The sequence below is a fragment of the Episyrphus balteatus genome, chromosome 1, assembly GCF_945859705.1.
Source record: "Episyrphus balteatus chromosome 1, idEpiBalt1.1, whole genome shotgun sequence".
Classification (NCBI taxonomy): Eukaryota; Metazoa; Arthropoda; class Insecta; order Diptera; family Syrphidae; genus Episyrphus; species Episyrphus balteatus.
In genome coordinates this window covers 81107996-81130618 of record NC_079134.1, presented here as the reverse complement: position 1 = coordinate 81130618, position 22623 = coordinate 81107996, and the positions used below count along the sequence as shown (strand labels likewise).

The 22623-nt window shown below is 33.3% G+C and overlaps 2 protein-coding genes across 7 annotated transcripts in view; both read right to left on the bottom strand.

Moving 5' to 3' along the window:
- LOC129907232 (solute carrier family 12 member 6) overlaps window positions 1-22623 on the bottom strand; it is a 758459-nt gene that overhangs the window by 53680 nt on the left and 682156 nt on the right. The gene's annotated exons all lie outside the window — the stretch shown is intronic.
- Window positions 12774-22623, bottom strand: part of LOC129907237 (uncharacterized) — a 28293-nt gene continuing 18443 nt past the window's right edge. The window contains exon 2 of the mRNA XM_055983343.1: window positions 12774-21034. Coding sequence (XP_055839318.1) covers window positions 21008-21034 — 27 coding nt within the window. The 3' untranslated portion in view covers window positions 12774-21007. The remainder of the gene's footprint in view (window positions 21035-22623) is intronic.

The following is a 22623-nucleotide window of genomic DNA, read 5'->3' as shown; positions in this document are numbered from 1 at the left end:
TAACAAAAACCTTGTTGGCCATACTCAAAATATAAAAAAATTCGATTATACTTTTACAATGGAAGAAAAACTTGTTTTTATTTCTAAAAATTATAAGAGAAAGTAACGGGACATTTTGTTCTTCTCAATATTCTTGTTTTTTGATCCCCTTTAATAAAAAAATAGTAGGGTGTCTCTGCAATACTCGGTTTTATATATATGGTGCGATTATACTTTTGCAAAGCACTGTATTTACAACATTTCGTTATTCTTTTGTTTCAAATTATAAAATTAAACAATTTCAGTTTATTGTTAAATTTCAAAGTGAAGTATAACACTGGTCAACAAAATTAAACTTCTTTTTTGATACAGAAACCAGGGTATACTCTTCTATAGGTTTTTTGTGTGCTGAGCTCGAAACCGAAGTCAGAAAAATTCGATCACATCACGTTTTTGGGATATTCCCGTTAGAAAATCGAAAATGCCGCTTTTTACCAGTTTTCAGGGTTATTTTTTAGCGTTTACTTATTTTTTTTTTAAATTGAATTTGTAACAGTTTCTAAAAGAATTAAGTTTTGTCTCTCTAAATCCGTTTAAATCTTTTAAATATCTATTTTCTTCCTCGAGAAATCATAACTTGAAATCAAAGTGTTTGGGGCATCTCATATTTATTTGCTTTTAATAGCAAATATCGAAAAGTTCTGTACCAATCGCTTTCAAATTTTGACACAATTCTTTTAGAAAATGTTACAAATTTAATTTAAAAAAAAATAAGAAAACACTAAAAAATAACTTTGAAAACTGGTAAAAATCGGCATTTTGATTTTCTAACGAAATATCTCCAAAACGTGATGTGATCGAATTTTTCTGACTTCGGTTTCGAGCTCAGCAGACAAAAAACCTATAGAAGAGTATACCCTGGTTTCTGTAACAAAAAAGAAGTTTAATTTTGTTGACCAGTGTTATACTTCACTTTGAAATTTAACAATAAACTGAAATTGTTTAATTTTATAATTTGAAATGTTGTAAATACAGTGCTTTGCAAAAGTATAATCGCACCATATAAAAATGCTATTTATATAAAACCGAGTATTGCAGCGACACTCTACTATTTTTTTATTAAAGGGGATCAAAAAACAAGAATATTGAGAAGAACAAAATGTCCCGTTACTTTCTCTTATAATTTTTAGAAATAAAAACAAGTTTTTCTTCCATTGCAAAAGTATAATCGCATTTTTTTTATTTTGAGTATGGCCAAAATTCTATCACATCGCGTTTTTGAGATATTCCCGTTAGAAAATCGAAAATCCCGCTTTTTGCCAGTTTTCGAGGTTATTTCCTAGCGTTGGTAGGTACTACAGTCTCTGAATATTTATTTTCGCTTACATACTGGATTTAAGGTTAACATAGAACAAAAGTGGGTAATAAGCAACTGAAGATATCTCGGACAGTAGAAAAGATGTCTGAAAGATTTAAATAGATTTAAGGGTAATATTTCAAAAACGAGATGTGATCGAATAAGTCCGTCTTTGGATTCGAGTTCGGCCACCGAAACCCTTTGAAAAAGCAAAGTTTAGTCTCGGCACCAAAAACCCTGCATAAGTACTTGTGGTATTTAAAGGGTTCTTAAAAGAGCATTTTAAGGTGTTAGTCTCGGCACCAAAAACCCTGCATAAGTACTTGTGGTATTTAAAGGGTTCTTAAAAGAGCATTTTAAGGTGTTAACATAGTGCTTAAGGAAATGGTCAAAGATATAAAAACTCTTTGTAATGGACCAAACAATTTTTGTTTTCCTTTATACAAACTTCATCGACAGCTTCTGCAACGATGCAAAATTGGTAGTAATTTTAAGGGAGATTTTCGTATAGGTAATCAAATCACTAAAATACAAAAACAAATTATTTAGTGCTGCATATATTAGACTTGTACCTTTCTATCTTTTGATTTTCTGAAAAAAAATTTCGGGGGGGGGTTAAACACCCAAAACCCCCCCCCCCCTAAATACGGCTATGGCTAGGCCTTCTTCTTGAGTGTAGTATTTGTTGTTAAATGTAAAGTAATTTTGTTTTAAGATTATATGTAGCAATGATATTAATTCTTCTATTTGTGCGTTGTTGAGTTTTGCTGTAGAATGGACAATGGAGGTTTTCTTTTATTATGTTGATAGTTTCTTGTATGGGTATGTTTGTATACATGTTTGTTATATCAAATGATACCATTTTATAGCTGGGCAATATATGTATATCTTTTAATTTTTCTATTAATTGTTTGTAATTGTTTATACTGTGGTTGTTTTGTATGTGAGAATTTGTTTTGATTAATTTGTGTAAGGTTTTGGCGACTTTATAACAAGGTGCTGATGTGTAATTGATCAGTGGTCGGATGGGTACATCTTCTTTGTGTATTTTTGGTAAGCCTGTAAAAATTGGGGCTTTTGCGTTTGGTTGTTTTAATCTTTGTTTATTTGTGTTTGTGAATAAGTTATTGCATTTGTTTATAGCATTGTTTATCTCTTTTGTGAACATTTTGGTTGGATCTTTATTTAATTTTTTTAAATTATTTTCTGTGATGAATTTGTTAGTTTTATTTGTATATTGTATTGATATGTATTTGGGTGGCTCTGTTGGTGATGTGATGCTGTAATTGTTTTTGTTTTTCATATTTCTTATTTTTGCTTTTTTCTTTTCTATTATTTGGTCGATCATATTCGGATCATAACCATTTGTTGTTGCAATGTATTTTATTGTGTGTACTTCGTCTATGTAATCTGCTTCTTCCATTGGTATGGTTAGAAGTCGATTTACAAATGCATGGTATGCTGCCATTTTTTGTGTTTGCGGGTGATGTGATTCTTTGTGGATAGTGATGTCGGTGGTGGTTGGGTTTTTAATTTGTTGTTGTTCTTTTTAATGTTTAAGTCCAGAAAATTTATTTCTTCATTGGTTTCAACTTCGGAAGTTTTTTTTTTTTTTTTTGCTTTTCATTCAACAATTTATTGTTTTTTGAAATTTAATTTAATAACAAATCAAAAATGGATACATTAATGGATAAATTACCATTTTCTTCGAATAATAATTCATAATTTTCCAACTCTAACATCATAGCTTTGGTTTGCAAAGACAAAAAATTATGCAAATATTTGACAATTGAAATTTCAGACAAATAAAAAAATAGAATTGAGTGGAAGTGATTTGACCTGTTCCATTCGATTTTAGAATTAGTCAATTCATGAGTGAAACCAATCGAAAACGACATAAAAGAGAACACAACGAAAGATTAAATTCTGTCGATAAAATTCATTAAAACGTATTTCGACTTAATATATTGTTTTCACTCAAACTCACAAAATAATCACTCAAAATTTGATAAAAAATAATGAGGTTAATGAAATTTCTCTCTTTTTAACTTTTTTTTATCTCATTTATCTAATATTTTGATTCGTTCAATTTGTCATAGATATAAAAATTCAAAAAGGACTTACCGACTTCCTAATGGTGTTGTGCACAGCAGCATTAAAGTTGTCGTTGAAGCAGCGATTTCAGCAGCTTAATTATATTCTAATACTTAGGGTTAAAGATCATGTCAAGTTGAACGAAATTATATGTAATGATTTGTTTTTATGCTTTTGCTACTTTACACTTAGCTGATGAGACACGCGAATTGAGTATTTTTATTTTTTTGTATATAACTCTTTTTTTATATATTTTTTTTTTTGAACTAAGTAATGAATTAAAGTTTTAAAGTAACAGAAATTATAATTAGAATGATGCAGATGATGACGTTGGTAGCTTCTTAATTATTTTTGTTTGATTGTTATAAATTTTTGATTGATGTAGGCTTTCGCTTGAGGAAAGCTTTTTGACTGATGTAGAGTAAAGTTGGTACGGGGTAATGCTGTGTTGTTGTTTCTAGGTTAATTTTGATGATTTTTGGGACAAATGGCAAGTGACTCGTGAAACGTAGGCTTCAACCAGAGATGCGGGATAGCTTGATACCTGTATGAATGTTCAGGCTTTTTCACTCAGTTATCAGGGTTTTACTGTGATAAAGTGATTAGGTAAGCACTGATAAGATGGAAGGGTATCAAAGCTTTTTGCAAAGCAATGATCAATGATCTCTGATTACAGCTAGAAACTTTACTTTGGTCACGATCACGTTCTAACCTCGACGTTGACATTAAATTCAATTTAAATTGAGGTTATCAAATTGGTCCAGCAAGTCTGTGGTTTGGGACGATTCGCTAGCAAGTGGAATGCGCGATTTGTAGCACAGAGATCTTTTTAGAACTCCACTAGCAAATGCGATTGCTAGCGATCGATTGTGTTTTAATTTGGTTTTAGGTTAGGTCCTGCAACTCTCGTCGAACACAGTATGAGATCACTACAGATTTGGTTCGTAGAATTTTGTGATCAAACGAGCACGTTGTTCAACCTTAATAAATCGAAAAAGGTTTTTGATTAATTATTGCATAAAAAGGCGATAGATTTCTTTCGAGAAACTTACTTTCTTTTCAATCAAATTTATGAATGAAATTTTGATTAGCACTTCAAAATAAAAATGGCTCGATAGAGATCGATTATACTTGATGCTATTGTAGAGTATAAGAAATTACACGATAGAACTATATTTAAGATGAACTCAGATTTAATTTATATATCAAAATTACCTTTTGATGTGTTACGATCGAGAGCTGGATATTAAAAGAAAGATTCTAGGAAATGGAGTTGCTTTTACACAAAAAAAAAAATTACTTCGAACAGAACAAAAGAGTTCAGTGAAAGTTCGAACATCGATAAAAGGAAATTCGAAAGTTTCATAGCTCATATCCTACACATATAAATTCGGTCGCATTCAACCAACTAAAATTGCGAAGTAAACTCGTAGGTTAAGACTGTCGTGTCAGGTTGGCCTACACACAACATTTAATTTTCTTGTATTCCAAGACATGAAAATGAAATGGAAAGGACATTCAGCTATGTAAAAATCGACCCACGCCATTTTTAAATCTTTTCTTACATTAATGTAGATACACATACTACGTTCGCATATCCTTAGTGTGAATTATACCTAGAAAGTTATCTTTCAAATCTTCTAGTTCGTATAGATTGTTACTAACTATTTTTTTAATTTTGGCCTGCACAAACCTTGGGCATAGTTTGGCATTCCTTTTCTTTGATTTGTCGCTGAGTATAAAATTTCGTTTTAAGACTAATTGTCCGACTTGGAATTTACAAGTTTTGCTCTGGGTATTATAAGTTTTTTTGTAGACCTTATGTGCTTGTGCCAGTGATTCTTTAACGCGATTGTGGATCATGTTCATTTTCGGGGCCTTGGGCAAGATATCAAATTCTGAATTGTTTAGACCGTTCAGTCTTGTGAGTAGCTCATAGTCAGAACCAGAGATACCCAAAAGAGATGAGAAACTTCTGACGTCACACGGGTTTGCCTACAAGCTGCTTTAGACATTTTTGGATAAGTATGCGTTAAAAAATAGACATTTTTGGCTAAGTATGCGTGAAAAATCGTACATTTTTGCTTAGGTGTGCGTAAAAACACCGTGGCTACACTATGTGTGTTTTTCACATTTATTCACGAATACAAGAGAGATTACAACAACACGAAATAAACAAATGGGTTTTGGGGGTAAAACGTACGAAAGTTTCCCATCTCCTTTGGGTATCTCTGGTCAGAACCATGCATTACCTTACATTGGCCAAACAAGGCTTCATGTGGCGACATTCCTATCGCCGTATGAACACTAGTTCTCAAGGAACTAAGGATTGAGCTAAGATGTTTATCCCAGTGCCATTGATCTGATCCAATATATGATCTTATGGCTGCCAGAAATGATCGATTGGCACGCTCACTTGCATTTGCTTGTGGCGCATGGGAAGCTGTTCGAATATGTTTTATTCCATAGGAACCAAGGAATTTTGTGAACTCTTTTCCTATGAATTGTTTCCCATTATCAGAAAGGAGTGACTCTGGTACTCCAAATAGTGAAAAGACGTGATCTTCTAAAATCTGAATCGCTACTTCAGCCGTCGCTTTTCGTATAGCTTTCGCAAGGATAAACTTAGTTAGCTGGTCGAGGCAAAAAATTATATAAGCATTTCCGCTTTTAGATCTCGGATATGGACCAAGGAAGTCAATAAACAAATGTTGAAAGGGTCTATCAACGATAAATGATTGTCCCATTGGTCGTCTTAGGATATGATTTGGGGCCTTGGATGCTTTACATACGATGCGTTCTCCGACGAAGGATTTTACTTGGGCCGCCATATTAGGCCAGTAGAATCTCTCTCGAAGACGATACAACGTTTTTGCAACACCACCATGCGATGCTTGAGGAGGATCGTGTGCTTGTCTGATTAAGTGGCTGGTCAGGGCAGATGTAATCCACAATTTCCAAGTGCAGTCATCTTCTGTGGGAACTCCTGTACAAAATTTGACCTTCTTGTACGCAAAATTGTCTGAGACTTGAAGGTCAGGTAGTTGGGGTTTATTCTTCTCTTGAATGCCGGATCTGAGAGATTGACATGTAGAACATCGACAGGTTCTGTTTTGCTTCCGTCAATAGATCCTATTTCGTCTGCGGCATACACTCGCGAATCTACACCGCGCTAATCTACCACTTAAATCTTTTTGACTCATGAGCCAACTCTAACTCGAATGGTCCGTAACAATTGTAAATTCATGTTCAACATAAGGTCGAAACTTTTCTACACCTAATACTGCAGCTAGACATTCCAACTCTGTAACGCTATAGTTACGCCGCGCTTTGTTTAACTTGTATTAGTAATAATAAATCGTTTTTTCTGCTCCATTTTCGTCAAGTTGACTCAGGACGCAACCAACACCTGTTGAAGAAGCGTCACACAAAATGACAAACGGTTTGCTAAAGTCTGGGTTGGTCAAAATTGGAGCTGTCGTCAGAGCTATTTTTAACTCTTCAAAGGCTTTCAGAGCTTCAGGAGTAAAGACAAAGGTTATGTTTTTCTTCAAGGTGTCAGTTATCGGAGTAGCAAGAGTGGAATAACTTGGAACTTGGAACTTGTCGGTACCATCCTGTTAAACCCAGGAATCTTCTAGCCTGTCGAGAGGTTTTAGGAACAGGAGAGTCCTGTATTGCAGATACTTTGTCCGGATCTGTTTTGATGCAACCCCCGCCGACAATAAAACCTAAATATCGTAACTCTTTGAAATTTTAAACAAAATCGGGATTTTTAAAGATTTATGGTTAATCCTGCCTTTCGCAACAGAGAAGCCAGTGGTCGCAAAATCCTAATATGTTCCTCAAATGTCGCTGAAACTATCAGCAAATCGTCCAAATATACGAATACGTTTTGTTTCAATTCGTTAGGAACCACTTTGTCCATCAGTCTGTAAGCGTTGAGCAGCATTGCAGAGGCCAAAGGGCATAACCTTAAATTGATAAAGGGGTCTACCGGGCACACTTAACGCGGTTTTCTCTCGTGCATCTTCAGCTAGAGGAATCTGCCAGAATGCGTCTTTCAGATCCACACTGCTAATGAAGTGTGTTTCTGATTGACGGCTGAGCAGATTCTCTATATGAGGAAATGGATAGGCATCGTTTTTCGTTACTTTGTTCAGCTTCCTGGAGTCAAGACATAGTCGAATTTTCCCTGGCTTACGAACTAAGACAACAGGTGAACTCCAGGCGCTTTCACTTTCTTCAATTACATCTAATGCTAACATTCTATCCAGTTCTTCATACATGAATTTTTGGATGGCTGGAGACACGGAATACGAACGTTGCTTAATAGGCTCAGTCTCACCTGTGTTTATTGTGTGTTCTTGTAAATGTGTCCGTCCAAGCCCTTCTTTGGCATAAGACGGAAACAATCGTATAACATTTTCAATTTCCGAAGACTGATTAGCTGACAGTTCATGAGCATTTGCATCACATATTCGGAGCGAAGGTGAACAAATTTCGGAAATTACGTTAGTTGCAATTCCAAATAGTTTCCAAAAATTGATTCCAAGGTACAATGGCTGCTGTAGTGAGGGAACTAAATAAATTTTCATTTCTTTTGCTACATTTTTGTATTTTACAACAGTCGTTATTTCACCGATTATCTACTGTGGCTGACCGCTATAGTCCAGTAATTTTAGGTTTTATCTGCGGAAAAATTCCTACTGGGCTCGATTTTGGTATAGACCTTCGTTACGGCGTTGTAATGAAGATGTGAAAAATCGACATTGATATCGCGTCCGCGTTTAAAGTTATAGAGGTCAAAAGGTCACGAAAATCATTTTTTCGCATATATCTCGTGACCTGTTGCTCGGAGGTCAATAGAGGTCTATAGAAAAACTGTTCGTCATAAAATTATCTACAAATACTGCCTTATGCATTTTTCTGTAAAACCAACCGTTTCCGGAATAGAGCGATTTCAAGCGTAGGCATAATACATGATACGTAATAATAGGTTTGTTTCATTTAAGAGTGAATAATTTTGTATTTGAATACTGAAAAATACATGTGTAAGCTTTTTTATTTTATATATATGCGTTTTTATAAATTTCACTTGTAATTGACATTCAAACTAACTTACCTACTAAACTTGCTAGCTAACATACTAACTAACTATGTAGTTAAATCTTAGCAGTACGTTTTGACGTTCTTCCAACCATCGTGTCGAACTGAATCTTTATATATTTATGCAGTTTGGATGACAACATATAATTTTGTTGGTTTTGTCTCAGGGTAGGGGCATTTGAGGGTCAAAACACCCCAAATCAATCTTAGACTACTTATAAGAAGAGTCATATCGAAACTATCGAAACTTTGAACAAATTTATGTAGTTTGAATGACGATACGATATATTTTGTCATTACGGACCCAGGGGAGTGGCATTGGGGCTCATATACTCCAATTAATTTTCACCTACTCCTTATTCATTGCTATAGGTAATACGCTTTTATTTCACACTCAAAATTTAAAAATTTTTTAATTGATTATAATAAATGGTTTAATAAAAACACATAGAGCGAACTTTTACTGTGTGCACTGCAATATTGTTTGACAAAGCGTTCTACGCTTTTTTATTCAACCGTTTCATATAGGTCATTTGAATAACTTTAAAATCTTTTGTGCGGGATAAAAGCGTGTTTTAAGTTATTCAAACTACATAAATTTGTTCAAAGTTTCGATAGTTTCGATATGACTCTTCTTATAAGTAGTCTAAGATTGATTTGGGGTGTTTTGACCCTCAAATGCCCCTACCCTGAGACCAAACCAACAAAATTATATGTTGTCATCCAAACTGCATAAATATATAAAGTTTCAGTTCGACACGATGGTTGGAAGAAGGTCAAAACGTACTGCTAAGATTTAACTACATAGTTAGTTAGTATGTTAGCTAGCAAGTTTAGTAAGTTAGTTTGAATGTCAATTACAAGTGAAATTTATAAAAACGCATATATATAAAATAAAAAAGCTTACACATGTATTTTTCAGTATTCAAATACAAAATTATTCACTCTTAAATGAAACAAACCTATTATTACGTATCATGTATTATGCCTACGCTTGAAATCGCTCTATTCCGGAAACGGTTGGTTTTACAGAAAAATGCATAAGGCAGTATTTGTAGATAATTTTATGACGAACAGTTTTTCTATAGACCTCTATTGACCTCCGAGCAACAGGTCACGAGATATATGCGAAAAAATGATTTTCGTGACCTTTTGACCTCTATAACTTTAAACGCGGACGCGATATCAATGTCGATTTTTCACATCTTCATTACAACGCCGTAACGAAGGTCTATACCAAAATCGAGCCCAGTAGGAATTTTTCCGCAGATTGGGGTAAAAAATGTCTAAAATTACTGGGCTACTAGTAGTTTTGACGTTTTTATTTGAATTTTTATTTGGAATTTTATGATCTTGAAGCATTTGCAAACACCCTGATCCTAAGCAACTTATGCACGCACCACTGTCTAAAAGACCAAGCATATTTTTGCCAAAAATGGATACAGTGGCATAAGGTCTAGGATCGTCAGTGTTGCAAATTATAGTTGCAGCAATCTCGCGATGAGTTTCTTTTTTGTTTCTAAATCGGTTTCTTAGCTTTGGAACTTTGGCAAAGATTCGTTCTTTAACGTCATAGTAATTTTTGTTACGTCTGGTAACAAAGAATTGGCTGTTGTTGAATTTTCGGTTGGTTTATTTACTTTTGTTCCGGGTTCTCTTTCGGTTGACAAAACTCCCCGGTGCACAGTGGGTCCCGCCATAGGTCAAAAATAAAAAAGTAAATGTCAATTTTTAAAAATCCAATGATTAAACAACGTTCTACAACCTCCCATCGAACCAAAACCAAAAAAAATTTTACGGTTACCCTTTTTTTCATTTCTTAATAGCCATTCAAAGTCGGTATATAAAAAAAGGTACAGTTTTTTAATCGCTGCAGTTATAAGGTGTGAACTTGCGATAGTGATAGCGGGTGTTAAAAATTGTGAACAGTATTAAATTGTTATGGATATTAAACGAGAAGGTTAATACTTTCTAAAAACATAAATTATATTGTTAAATAACATTAAGGCTAATTGTAATGGGGCTCGTTAGCGAAGCAATTTTAACCATTTTTATTTAGCTCAATTTTCATTTAATTAGAGATTTAGTTGGTTTGCCTTCGAGTGCCCTCTACAATTTAAGTTCTCAAATGAAGAATACCGTCCTACCTTTCGAAATAATAGCGCCGTTTTTTCCCGTTTTTTCCCCTTTTCGAGTAATACGAGTTTAAATGACGATAGACGGAGAAAAAAAAATTACAACGTAAAATTAAAAAAATTCCTTTTTGGCACTTAAATTTTTAAAAAAGACTGAACTAGAGGGTAAGGGTAAAGTGCTCGACTGACAGCCAGGTTCATTTCCGGCATTAACCATTTTTTTTTTATATTTTCAAAAAAAAATTTTTTTTTACCTTTTTTTAATTTTCTTGAAAATAACCAAAATTTTAAAAAACTGACTTGATGCATTTTTTTGCAATAATAAATCATATAAAATGATAATACAGGTGTTTCATTAAAAAAAAAATGGTCATTATATTTTTGACCGCACTTTGTATGGGAGCTGACCCACTGTGCGGTGGTCGAATTGCCCCGTTTTTGGTTCTCGAACACTTTGAACACTTAGGTGTCGCTGTGTTTTCCATGCCACATTTGTAGCAGAATAAATTACGCTGTTCAACAGGACATTGAAGGAAGGAGTGTCCTTTGACCTTGCAATTCCAACACGTGTAGTGTAATTGGTTTTGTTTGTTATATGAGACCTTCAAATCATCTATATCTAGTGAGTCATCATCTGAAAATTCACTATCTAACTCACTGACTTGTTTTCTTGAGCTGTTGTGTGGAACAGTTTTAAGTTTGAAAGCTTCATTTTGAGAATGTTTCTCAATTGATCTGCAAACGTAAACCATTTCGGCTAAACTTTGCGTAGTAAAAGTAATGAGAAGCTCTCCTGTTCTCCGTTTAACATTTTGTTTTATAAGGTCAATGAGTTCTCGTCGTGACTTGGGATTGTGTAGACGAGCATTCATTACCAAAATATCGTTATAAAAACTGTCAAAACTTTCATTTTGTCCTTGTCGACGATCAAACATCTTTCTTGAAAGTTCCGAATCAGTTTCTATACCCCTGTGTTGCTCAATTATAGCAAATTGTAAATTTTCCCAGTTTGCATTTGGATTGGTCTTTAGGAAGGTCCAACTTTCAACAGTACCTGTCACAAAAATATGGAAGTGGAGAAAGATGTCCTCCCAAGATGCATTATAGCTGTCTTTCAATTTCGTCAAGCGAAAAAATCATCGACCGTCATTCTGACGTTGTCGAAACCCCACTTATGGAATTCAAATGCTCGACTTGAGCTTGCATGAGAAACGTTACGACTAATATTGGGAGACGGTGCATTTAAATCAAGTGCATTCACTTGGTTTAAGAAATTTTGAGCATTTTGACTCAACTGTTGTGGTCCGGCATTGTCAACGTGTTGAACAGTGCTGTGATCCGGTGGACGGTTCATGTTTTGAAAAGAGGCATTTGCGCCTGGTGGTGTTGGTGCTCTCAATGTGTCGCGAATGGTATTGACAACATCTTCCCTTATTTTTACAATTTCTTCCTCACACTCGGCCCTTCTCGCACGCAAATCTTCCGTCCTATTTAACCCTATAGTAGCATTAACGACAGTTGTAATATATCGTTGCAAACTTTTATTTAAGGCAAGCGTAGGTGGTACCTGTTCTGATTGATCTTGATTTTGATCACTATTTTGATCATTGTTCTGATTACTGTTTTCATTATTGTTTTGACCATTATTATTTTGGCCACTATTTTGTTCTCCTGAATGATCTACTGACTCTTGACGATTATTCTGATTGCCATCTGTAGGAACATTATTAGTAGAGGAAGCTGGAACGGCAACACCCGAGGTTGTCGTCGAACGTGTATTACGTTGGGTAGTATTTAATGTTTCCTTCGATTTATCCCGTTTTGGAGCCATTATTGGACAGTAAAAAAAATCTTAACTCTTTTGATGTCTGATTTGTAAAACGATATTACAATGAAATTAAACAAACGTTTAAGGAATTTCAAAAAAAATACAAATGTTTTGTAAAAGTATTCACAAAATAAATATACATAAATGGATTAGAAAAAAAAATATAACTTTCCTCAAAGAAAAAATGTATATCGAAAAATTATATCAAAAGCTAACAATCATAAGTATGTACTGGGTAAGGTAGCCAGTGATGTACAATACTGTAACGACGAAATAAACACAAAAATTACCAAAATCAGTTTAATTTTTTTTTTTTTTAAATAGCTTAAGATATTTTCTATAGAATCTATCACGCAACTAAGAAAATGATAAATGATTACCTCCTATTCTAGGGCCGTTTGATTCTAAGCAAATCTAATAAACATACACATTTAATTATGTAAGAAAAAGGATTTAATTAATTTGAAGTTTGGGGACTTGTCTGTAAAGCTTAATGTAATTCTATGTACAAGTACATGTATGATGAAAGTAAAACATCTTGAACGCAACTGACGAGAAAAGTTTCATGGAACTCGAATCTAGAGGCCGACCTTAATTTTTCCTAACATAAGCCAAAACATCTTCAATTACTCAATAAAATCAATGCAACAGACGAAGAGGTCGTATTACGTACGTGATCCCCCGGTCATTGACCTATTAACTAATAGTTGATAAAACACACTCTAAAGCAAACGCTACGCGAAAATATGATCACAAGACCGAAGCTTTTTGGACGTCAGCAGAAGTGTTTGTAGAATTCAAACAAATTTTGTTTAAGGCATGTGCCATAAACAAAATTGATGGTAAAAAAAAAAAAAATCAGAAACTTCGAAGCCCACACTTTGGGCGCCACCTGTGTAGCGGATTTAGTTGTTCTTATTAAACGCGAGTCGATGACGCACTATACCATAGCAACCCCAGGACCACAGGATTCCCTGAGTCAATCTACGGGACGTTCAATAAGCTGTTCAGCCAGCAAGGCACGGCTCGGCATGCTTGTTTAGACCATTGGCCAGCTCGACGGTGGGGTGGGTACTTGTACCTGCCGCTAAACTACCGCACATTTAAATTCATGCCGAATTTATACCAAAAGAACCTTTAACTTGAAAACACAAACAAAAAATGAAACATAAAACTGATATGGATTTTTGTTGTTGAACCCCCTAGGTGTAATTCGGGGATCCAGAGTGTATCCCTCCCTCTGCTTTATTTTCTTTCTAAAAGAAATCAAAATAATTACTCTCTCTATAACCCCTTATCAACAGATAACAAATTTCTAAAAAACAGTTATCTCACTTTCATCGTTCGTATGTAGCATCACTAATCCTTCGTACTAAAAAACTTACTCCATCATTCACAAAAAATCATCAACCAAAAATAACAACTATGATTTCATTTGCAGACTTCATTGAGAATCTTAATTATAATTTATTAAATTTCATAAATTTAAATCAATATATAAAACAAAATGTGTACCTACTCATCATAATAATATAAAATATAAAAATAAATTCAATTAAAATTCAGTTTTTGTTTTTAGCAACGATCATGATTGACATGTAAAAGCATAATAAGCTTAATGAAAGGTGTTTGAGTTAGAATGAGAATAAAATACCCTGAGTGGAACTACGATCGAGGATTTAAATTAAAAGAGAACACAACGAAAGATTAAATTCTGTCGATAAAATTCATTAAAACGTATTTCGACTCAATATATTGTTTTCACTTAAACTCACAAAATAATAAGCACTCAAAATTTGATAAAAAATAATGAGGTTAATGAAATTTCCCTCTTTTTAACTTTTTTTTATCTCATTTATCTAATATTTTGATTCGTTCAATTTGTCATAGATATAAAAATTCAAAAAGGACTTACCGACTTCCTAATGGTGTTGTGCACAGCAGCATTAAAGTTGTCGTTGAAGCGGCGATTTCTGCAGCTTAATTATTTTCTAATACTTGGGGTTAAAGATCATGTCAAGTTGAACGAAATTATATGTAATGATTTGTTTTTATGCTTTTGCTACTTTACACTTAGCTGATGAGACACGCGAATTGAGTTTTGTTTTTGTATTTTTGTTTTTTTTTGTATATAACTCTTTTTTTTACATATTTTTTTTTTTGAACTAAGTAATGAATTAAAGTTTTAAAGTAATTTAATCACAGAAATTATAATTAGAATGATACTCCAGTCAAAGCGTCGGAAAAAAGGGCCTCACCTTGCGATGAGAGGCACTGTCTGTTTTTATTTCATGGATCGATGGGGGTATATTTAAAAGGCTTAAACCCAATTTCTCACCACCTGATCATTCTTTTTAGCGGAGTTATTCACAAAAATGCATTTTTTGGGATATTTTACTTCTAAGCTAATATCTTTGCTCCAGATTATCGTAGACCAAAAAATAAACATACATTCTCTTCCTTATAATATTTTCTATCGTTGTATGTAATTTCATTGTATTTGAGTGAGTAAATATAAAATGGCAGCCATTTAAAGTCAAATTCCTGTTGTTAAAAAACACATTTTTGTCATTATTTCCAAAAAAGCTTATATCATGATTGACATTTTTCTAACCTATTTTGTAGCCCTGTTCATATCCTGCATTTTACAGAAAAAATGAGCTCTTTATCACCAAAGATGGCCGAGCTATTGATAAATGAACGCATGCAAAACCGGTGCGAAAACACCCAAAAATATCGTTTTTTGGGAATAACTCGACTTCAGAATGTCCTACGGCAAAAAATAAAGCAATGAATTGTTCGTTACAACATTTTCTATCAATTTAGTGCACAATCTTTTTGTTGAAACAAATAAAAAATAAGTAATATTAAGTCAAAGTCGTTTTTTTTGTTTAGCAAACTCTTGCCTTATTATTTTGCAAACGGTGCGAGTATTGGCTAAGAAAATAAAATATTATTGTAGTCATTCAAATTATCTACAATTCAAAAAAAAAATTAGCTCTCTACGACCCACACGAGCCGAGTAATTAATTTTTTAAAAAAGGTCCAAATGACCAACGAAAAAACATAAGACAAATTCTCTTATAACAACAAACAATGAAAACAACCCCTCTCACTGAGAAATAGTATTCGAATCATAAACAAGGGAAATTTTTTTGAATTTTCGTACGGATTAATGCTTTCTTAAAATTATAACAGCTCGGCTCCCGTGAGTCGTAGAAAGCTAATTTTTTTTTTGAATTGTAGATAATTTAAAGGACTACAATAATATTTTATTTTCTTAGCAAATACTCGCACCGTTTGCAAAATAATAAGGCAAGAGTTTGCTAAACAAAAAAACGACTTTGACTTAATATTACTTATTTTTTATTTGTTTCAACAAAAAGATTGTGCACTAAATTGATAGAAAATGTTGTAACGAACAATTCATTGCTTTATTTTTTGCCGTAGGACATTCTGAAGTCGAGTTATTCCCAAAAAACGATATTTTTGGGTGTTTTCGCACCGGTTTTGCATGCGTTCATTTATCAATAGCTCGGCCATCTTTGGTGATAAAGAGCTCATTTTTTCTGTAAAATGCAGGATATGAACAGGGCTACAAAATAGGTTAGAAAAATGTCAATCATGATATAAGCTTTTTTGGAAATAATGACAAAAATGTGTTTTTTAACAACAGGAATTTGACTTTAAATGGCTGCCATTTTATATTTACTCACTCAAATACAATGAAATTACATACAACGATAGAAAATATTATAAGGAAGAGAATGTATGTTTATTTTTTGGTCTACGATAATCTGGAGCAAAGATATTAGCTTAGAAGTAAAATATCCCAAAAAATGCATTTATGTGAATAACTCCGCTAAAAAGAATGATCAGGTGGTGAGAAATTGGGTTTAAGCCTTTTAAATATACCTCCATCGATCCATGAAATAAAAACAGACAGTGCCTCTCATCGCAAGGTCAAATGACGCTTTGACTGGAGTATGATGCAGATGATGACGTTGGTAGCTTCTTGATTATTTTTGTTTGATTGTTATAAATTTTTAATTGATGTAGGCTTTCGCTTGAGGAAAGCTTTTTGACTGATGTAGAGTAAAGTTGGTACGGGGTAATGCTGTGTTGTTGTTTCTAGGTTAATTTTGATGATTTTTGAGACAAATGGCACGTGACTCGTGAAACGAAGGCTTCAACCAGAGATGCGGGATAGCTTGATACCTGTATGAATGTTCAGGCTTTTGCACTCAGTTATCAGGATTTTACTGTGATAAAGTGATTAGGTAAGCACTGATAAGACGGAAGGGTATCAAAGCTTTTTGCAAAGCAATGATCAATGATCTCTGATTACAGCTAGAAACTTTACTTTGGTCACGATCACGTTCTAACCTCGACGTTGACATTAAATTCAATTCAAATTGAAGTTATCAAATTGGTCCAGCAAGTCTGTGGTTTGGGACGATTCACTAGCAAGTGGAATGCGCGATTTGTAGCACAGAGATCTTTTTAGAACTCTACTAGCAAATGCGATTGCTAGCGATCGATTGGGTTTTAATTTGGTTTTAGGTTAGGTCCTGCAACTCTCGTCGAACACAGTATGAGATCACTACAGATTTGGTTCGTAGAATATTGTGATCAAACGAGCACGTTGTTCAACCTTAATAAATCGAAAAAGGTTTTTGATTAATTATTGCATAAAAAGGCGATAGATTTCTTTCGAGAAACTTACTTTCTTTTCAATCAAATTTATGAATGAAATTTTGATTAGCACTTCAAAATAAAAATGGCTCGATAGAGATCGATTATACTTGATGCTATTGTAGAGTATAAGAAATTCCACGATAGAACTATATTTAAGATGAACTCAGATTTAATTTATATATATCAAAATTACCTTTTGATGTGTTACGATCGAGAGCTGGATATTAAAAGAAAGATTCTAGGAAATGGAGTTGCTTTTACACAAAAAAAAAAAATTACTTCGAACAGAACAAAAGAGTTCAGTGAAAGTTCGAACATCGATAAAAGGAAATTCGAAAGTTTCATAGCTCATATCATACACATATAAATTCGGTCGCATTCAACCAACTAAAATTGCGAAGTAAGCTCGTAGGTTTAGACTGTCGTGTCAGGTTGGCCTACACAAAAGTAGGGATGGCGGTTGTAGTACTAAAACCGGTTTTTTTCCTTTCAGTTAAACCGGCCGGTTTTAAACCGGTCCTGGAAAACCGGTTCTCAGTTTTTATGCTTTATTTCACAGTAAAAGAAAATTGAATCAAATATGTCAACCAAAAAAAAAAAAACTTTTGGAAGAAATTCCCTTTAATCCTAGCATATGAGTTCACTCTTGATGTTTGACCTTCTTTAAAGGTTGGCACAAATTTCAGTTCAAGCATTCCCTTTTCGTAAACTTCACGAATGTAGTGCGTCTGAATGTCGATGTGCTTCGTCCTGTTATGAAACACGGGATTTTTCACCAATTTTTGGGCGCTGATGTTGTCACCAAATTGTGCTTTGGGTTTGTCAACCAGCTGGTTAAAGCCAAGTTCCTCCAGAAAACGACGGAGGTACAAAACTTCCTTTGATGCTGTTGAGAGGGTAACATATTCGGCCTCTGTAGTACTCATAGCGATGGAAATCCACTTTTTACTTCCCCATGTAATAGCGGCACCCGCCAGCGAGGAAAAAGGCGAAACCAGTGTATGACTTTCAGTCCAAAGTATATTCACCCCAGTCAACATCTACGAAGGCCTTCAATTTTTCACCATTCTGAAAATAATTAAGTTTAAAATTAAGGGTTGAATTTAGGTACCTTAATATATGTGATTGTCAGCATTCATGTGTTCCATGTTGCGCTAGTTTATTGACGGAATGCGTTATATCTGGTCGCGAACTTGCGAACTTAAATGAGTTGTGCAGCTTCGGCATTCCTCCATTCCAAAATCATTAAGTAGATTTTGAATCAGCTGTTGTTGCCAGATTTGTATTCCATTCGGACATTTTGTTATTTCCATTCCAAGGAAATGATCTATCGGTCCTTTTTCAACAACCTCAAATCTACATCAAATTTCGTATTTTATATCTTCCATGACATCTAACTAATACAAGGCTTTTCAAAAAATAATTCAACTTCTCATTCCAATTCCTTTCCGACTGCTTCAAGCCGTATAATGCCTTTCTCAATCTGGAAAGCACTCGGACTGATACATGTACTTCTCTGACGACACATCCTTTTGATGTACAATCAACTTGTACTCTGCTGCCAACTCTAAAATCGCTCGAATCGACGAATACCTCACCACAGGGAAGAAAATTTCGCTGTAGTCAACGCACGGTTGTCCAAAATGACTTATCTCGTTGCAAAAATCATAACTTTTGAACGGATTGAGTTAGCGGTACATTTTTTTTTTAATTTGAAGGAAATTTCCAGGGCTGGTACACCAATGAATTTCAAGAAAATTGTTTTACAGGGTGTTTATTTATTCTTTATTCATCTACGGATTTATAAATCTTACAGACTACTTACAAATTTCATTAAAAGCTTAATTAATTCAATAAATACAATATTTTTGCTTTATAATCATTTCTATTCATTGCCAAGTCTATTTCATTACAGTAGTTATTATAAAGCTTAATGCATCTAGTGAAAGATTCATTACAACCATAGTTAAATCTAGGTTAAATATAGTTAAATGTCTAGGGATATTAAGAAAATCACGTTGAAGCATTCTTCTTTCTGGAATATATATTTCAAAAATTTGCAAAATATTCAAACTTTATATTCGATAAGAAAAAACATCATGAACAAACAACAAGCATTGAACAGAACGTCTTTTTTCTAGATAATCCAAGCCAATTAAGGAACATCTTGAATTGTAAGAAGGAGTATCAATTCTCCATTTTAATTGCTTAACTACAAATCTAGTGAATGCTTTTTGAACTCTTTCGATCCGATTGATACCAATCAAAGTCGAAGGACACCAAACAATTGAACAGTACTCTAGAATTGGACGAACTAAAGACATATAAACTGATTTTAAAGCATAAGGGTTTGTAAACTCATTGCAGTTTCTCTTTACGAAACCAAGCATAGAGTTGGCCTTTGCAATAATAAAATCATAGTGTAATGAAAATGTCAACTTTGAATCAAAAATGACTCCAAGATCGCGAATCTCAGACTTGCGATCAAGAATCTCATTGAAAATATGGTAGTTGTGCAACATTGGGGCCAAAATACGATGAGCTGTGAAAACATTACATTTTTTTATATTGAGCGGTAGTAAATTTTGCTTGCACCAAATAGCAAGTGTATTTAAATCACTTTGAAGATTATAGGAATCAGCTGCATTTTTAATACACATATATAGCTTGATATCATCTGCATAGACTAAGCAGGATGCATTTTTAAGTAAAAATGGAATTTCATTTACATATATATTAAAAAGAAGCGGACCTAGGTGACTACCTTGTGGTACACCCCAAAGAACTTTAATCATCTTAGAAGTAGTATTACCAATTTGAACACATTGTTTTCTATCATTAAGATAGCTACGTAGCCACCTCAAAATCATGCCATTTATACCGATAGATTCTAGTTTTACTATCAAAATTGACTGACATATACTATCAAACGCTTTAATAAAATCAGTATAGATAGTGTCAACCTGATATTTTGACTCAAAAGCATCTGTAACAAATTTACTATAAAGCATAAGATTAGTTACAGTAGACCTTCCAGGCATAAATCCATGTTGTTCATCACAAATATATTCTTTGATGTTAAAATATAAATTATCTCTAACAATTAGTTCAAACAGCTTTGGAATTGCAGATATTTTAGAAATCGCTCTATAATTTTCTACCAAATTCTTTTTGCCAGTGCCTACGTTCTGTAACTCTCGCATCGAGAAATTTCTCGCATGAAACACGCAAATCAGAACAAAAATAATGTGAATCGACACAAAAATCATTTTCTCACATTCGCTTGTTTCTATAAACAAAATTTTCTCGACTTGAAACATTTCGGAATAAAAATGTTTGAAAGACTGGAAAAATGTGAATAAAACTGTGTCTGTAAGAAAATTATCGAAATAATTTCTCGATTGAACTGTAAAAATTACTCACAAGCAAAAAGGATGCGAGAAAGTAAGATATTTGAAAAAAATTGATATTCTTGTATTAAATGTGAGATGTTAGTTCTGAAAAAGTGTTCACGGTTATTTATTTTTGTATCAATTAAATTTTTAAAATAAAAAAAAAGAATATTAAAGAAAAAAAAAAGAAAAAATTTGATGCCCTAACCGTGACTTGAACTCGGTACCTTCCACTCGCTGACCGACTGCCCTACCTTCGGACTACCGAGCCTTGAGATATTTTTTTGTAAAACTATGTATATGACCTTTGATGGCCAAAGGTACAAATATTTTCCCTTTTTTTGACAGTTTCCAATAATTTCAATTGAATAAAAAATTTATAGGGTTGCTTCTCACATCGAGATACAGACACAGGTTATTTTTCCAAATAGAGAAACGTTAGGCCAGTCATTATGTCGGAAAAAACGGCTTAGAAATGCAAAATGACCGAGAAAGCTAAATTTTGGATATGTTGTAGAGGATGCTTAAAAAAGCTTAACTTGAAGTTTTCGACCAAGATTTCCTATGAGCTTTTTCCGCCATTTTGAAAAAAAGGATCAAATTGGTTTTTTGACAATAACTCGGCTATCTGACGAGATGCGAAAATTTTACAAGAAGCTTTTTTGTAGCTTTTAACGAGTTCTACAATTCATGCATACACATTTTTTATGTATCATGAACCGTTTTCGAGATATCGATTAAGAAAGTCAAAAATTTAGGACATGCCATTTGTTTTTTGATAATCTATTTTTGGGTGATGAATATCGAAAAAATTATTAACATAAAATTTGTAGACCACATTCAGACCTACAATGTCGTATTTTTATATTTTTTTTTGGACAAAAATTATGACTTCCAGCCGTCCGCAAAGTCGTTTAGGCCGCGCCCACCGCCAAGCAAGCCGCCCGTTTGGTTGTAAAAAAAACAATCATTCATGTTTTTTTTAATGTTTATATTATTATATCAGTAACACATACATATGTGTTATTATTTAATAAATATTTAATAAATATTTATTTAATAAATAAATGAGAAGAAGATGGTAATGGTTTTTTTGTAACCGCAATTTTATTAACCAAAATTTTGTAAATACAGTATACCGGCTTTTTGTGTTGATTGTACATTTTGTAATTTGCTTCAATCTCTATATTATTTAGTTCATCAAAATTGCAATTAGATCAGTGTCAATAATTTTTGAAAATAAAAAAATTATTAGCAGCATATGGGGGATTGGAAAATTAAGGATAAATGGTATATGAAAGCGGAAAAATAAATTGCCCACAAACTAATTGGTGGAAAAGGGTGGGTGGGCGAAAAAGTGTTGGTGTAGAAAATCTTGGTTTTTTACGATTTCTGTCAAAAGTAGACCTCCTATCAAAAAAGTAAAATGCAAAAGTTGTGGGTAATAAAAGTGTCATAACTTTTACTAAAACCATTTTATTTATATAATCTCAAAAATATTGAAAAAATGCAAAAAAATACGATTTTTTTATTTTTTATTTTTATCTTTTACCAAAATGGTTTGATTTTAACAAATCTTGGTTAAAAATTACTTTGTCATGTTTTCTATGTATTTTAAATGTTTTTTGAGCAAAAAGTTAATTTTTTGATTTTTGACGAATTTAATTTGATAAAATAGCCTATTTGTCAATCCAAAAAGTTTTTGATTTTTGAAAAGCTTGGAATGTAGTTACTTAGATTAAAACTTTTTATTTAAGATTGTATGGAAAAACTATACTTTTGATTTAGAAAAAATTGAGAAAACTTGAAAAAAAAAAAGAGTTTTAAGATCGATTTTTCCGTAAATGACATAATATTGGCGAGAAATAATTTCCCATAGAAACCAAATTATACTTTTCTAATGGCCTTTGACCTTCGTAAATTCAATCTAGCATTAGAATAGCTCTAACGTGCAAAGTTGTTGAGATATTGAATTTTGAACGTTCAAAACACTATTTTTGTGATGTATTGGCATGGTTATATCTCAACGTG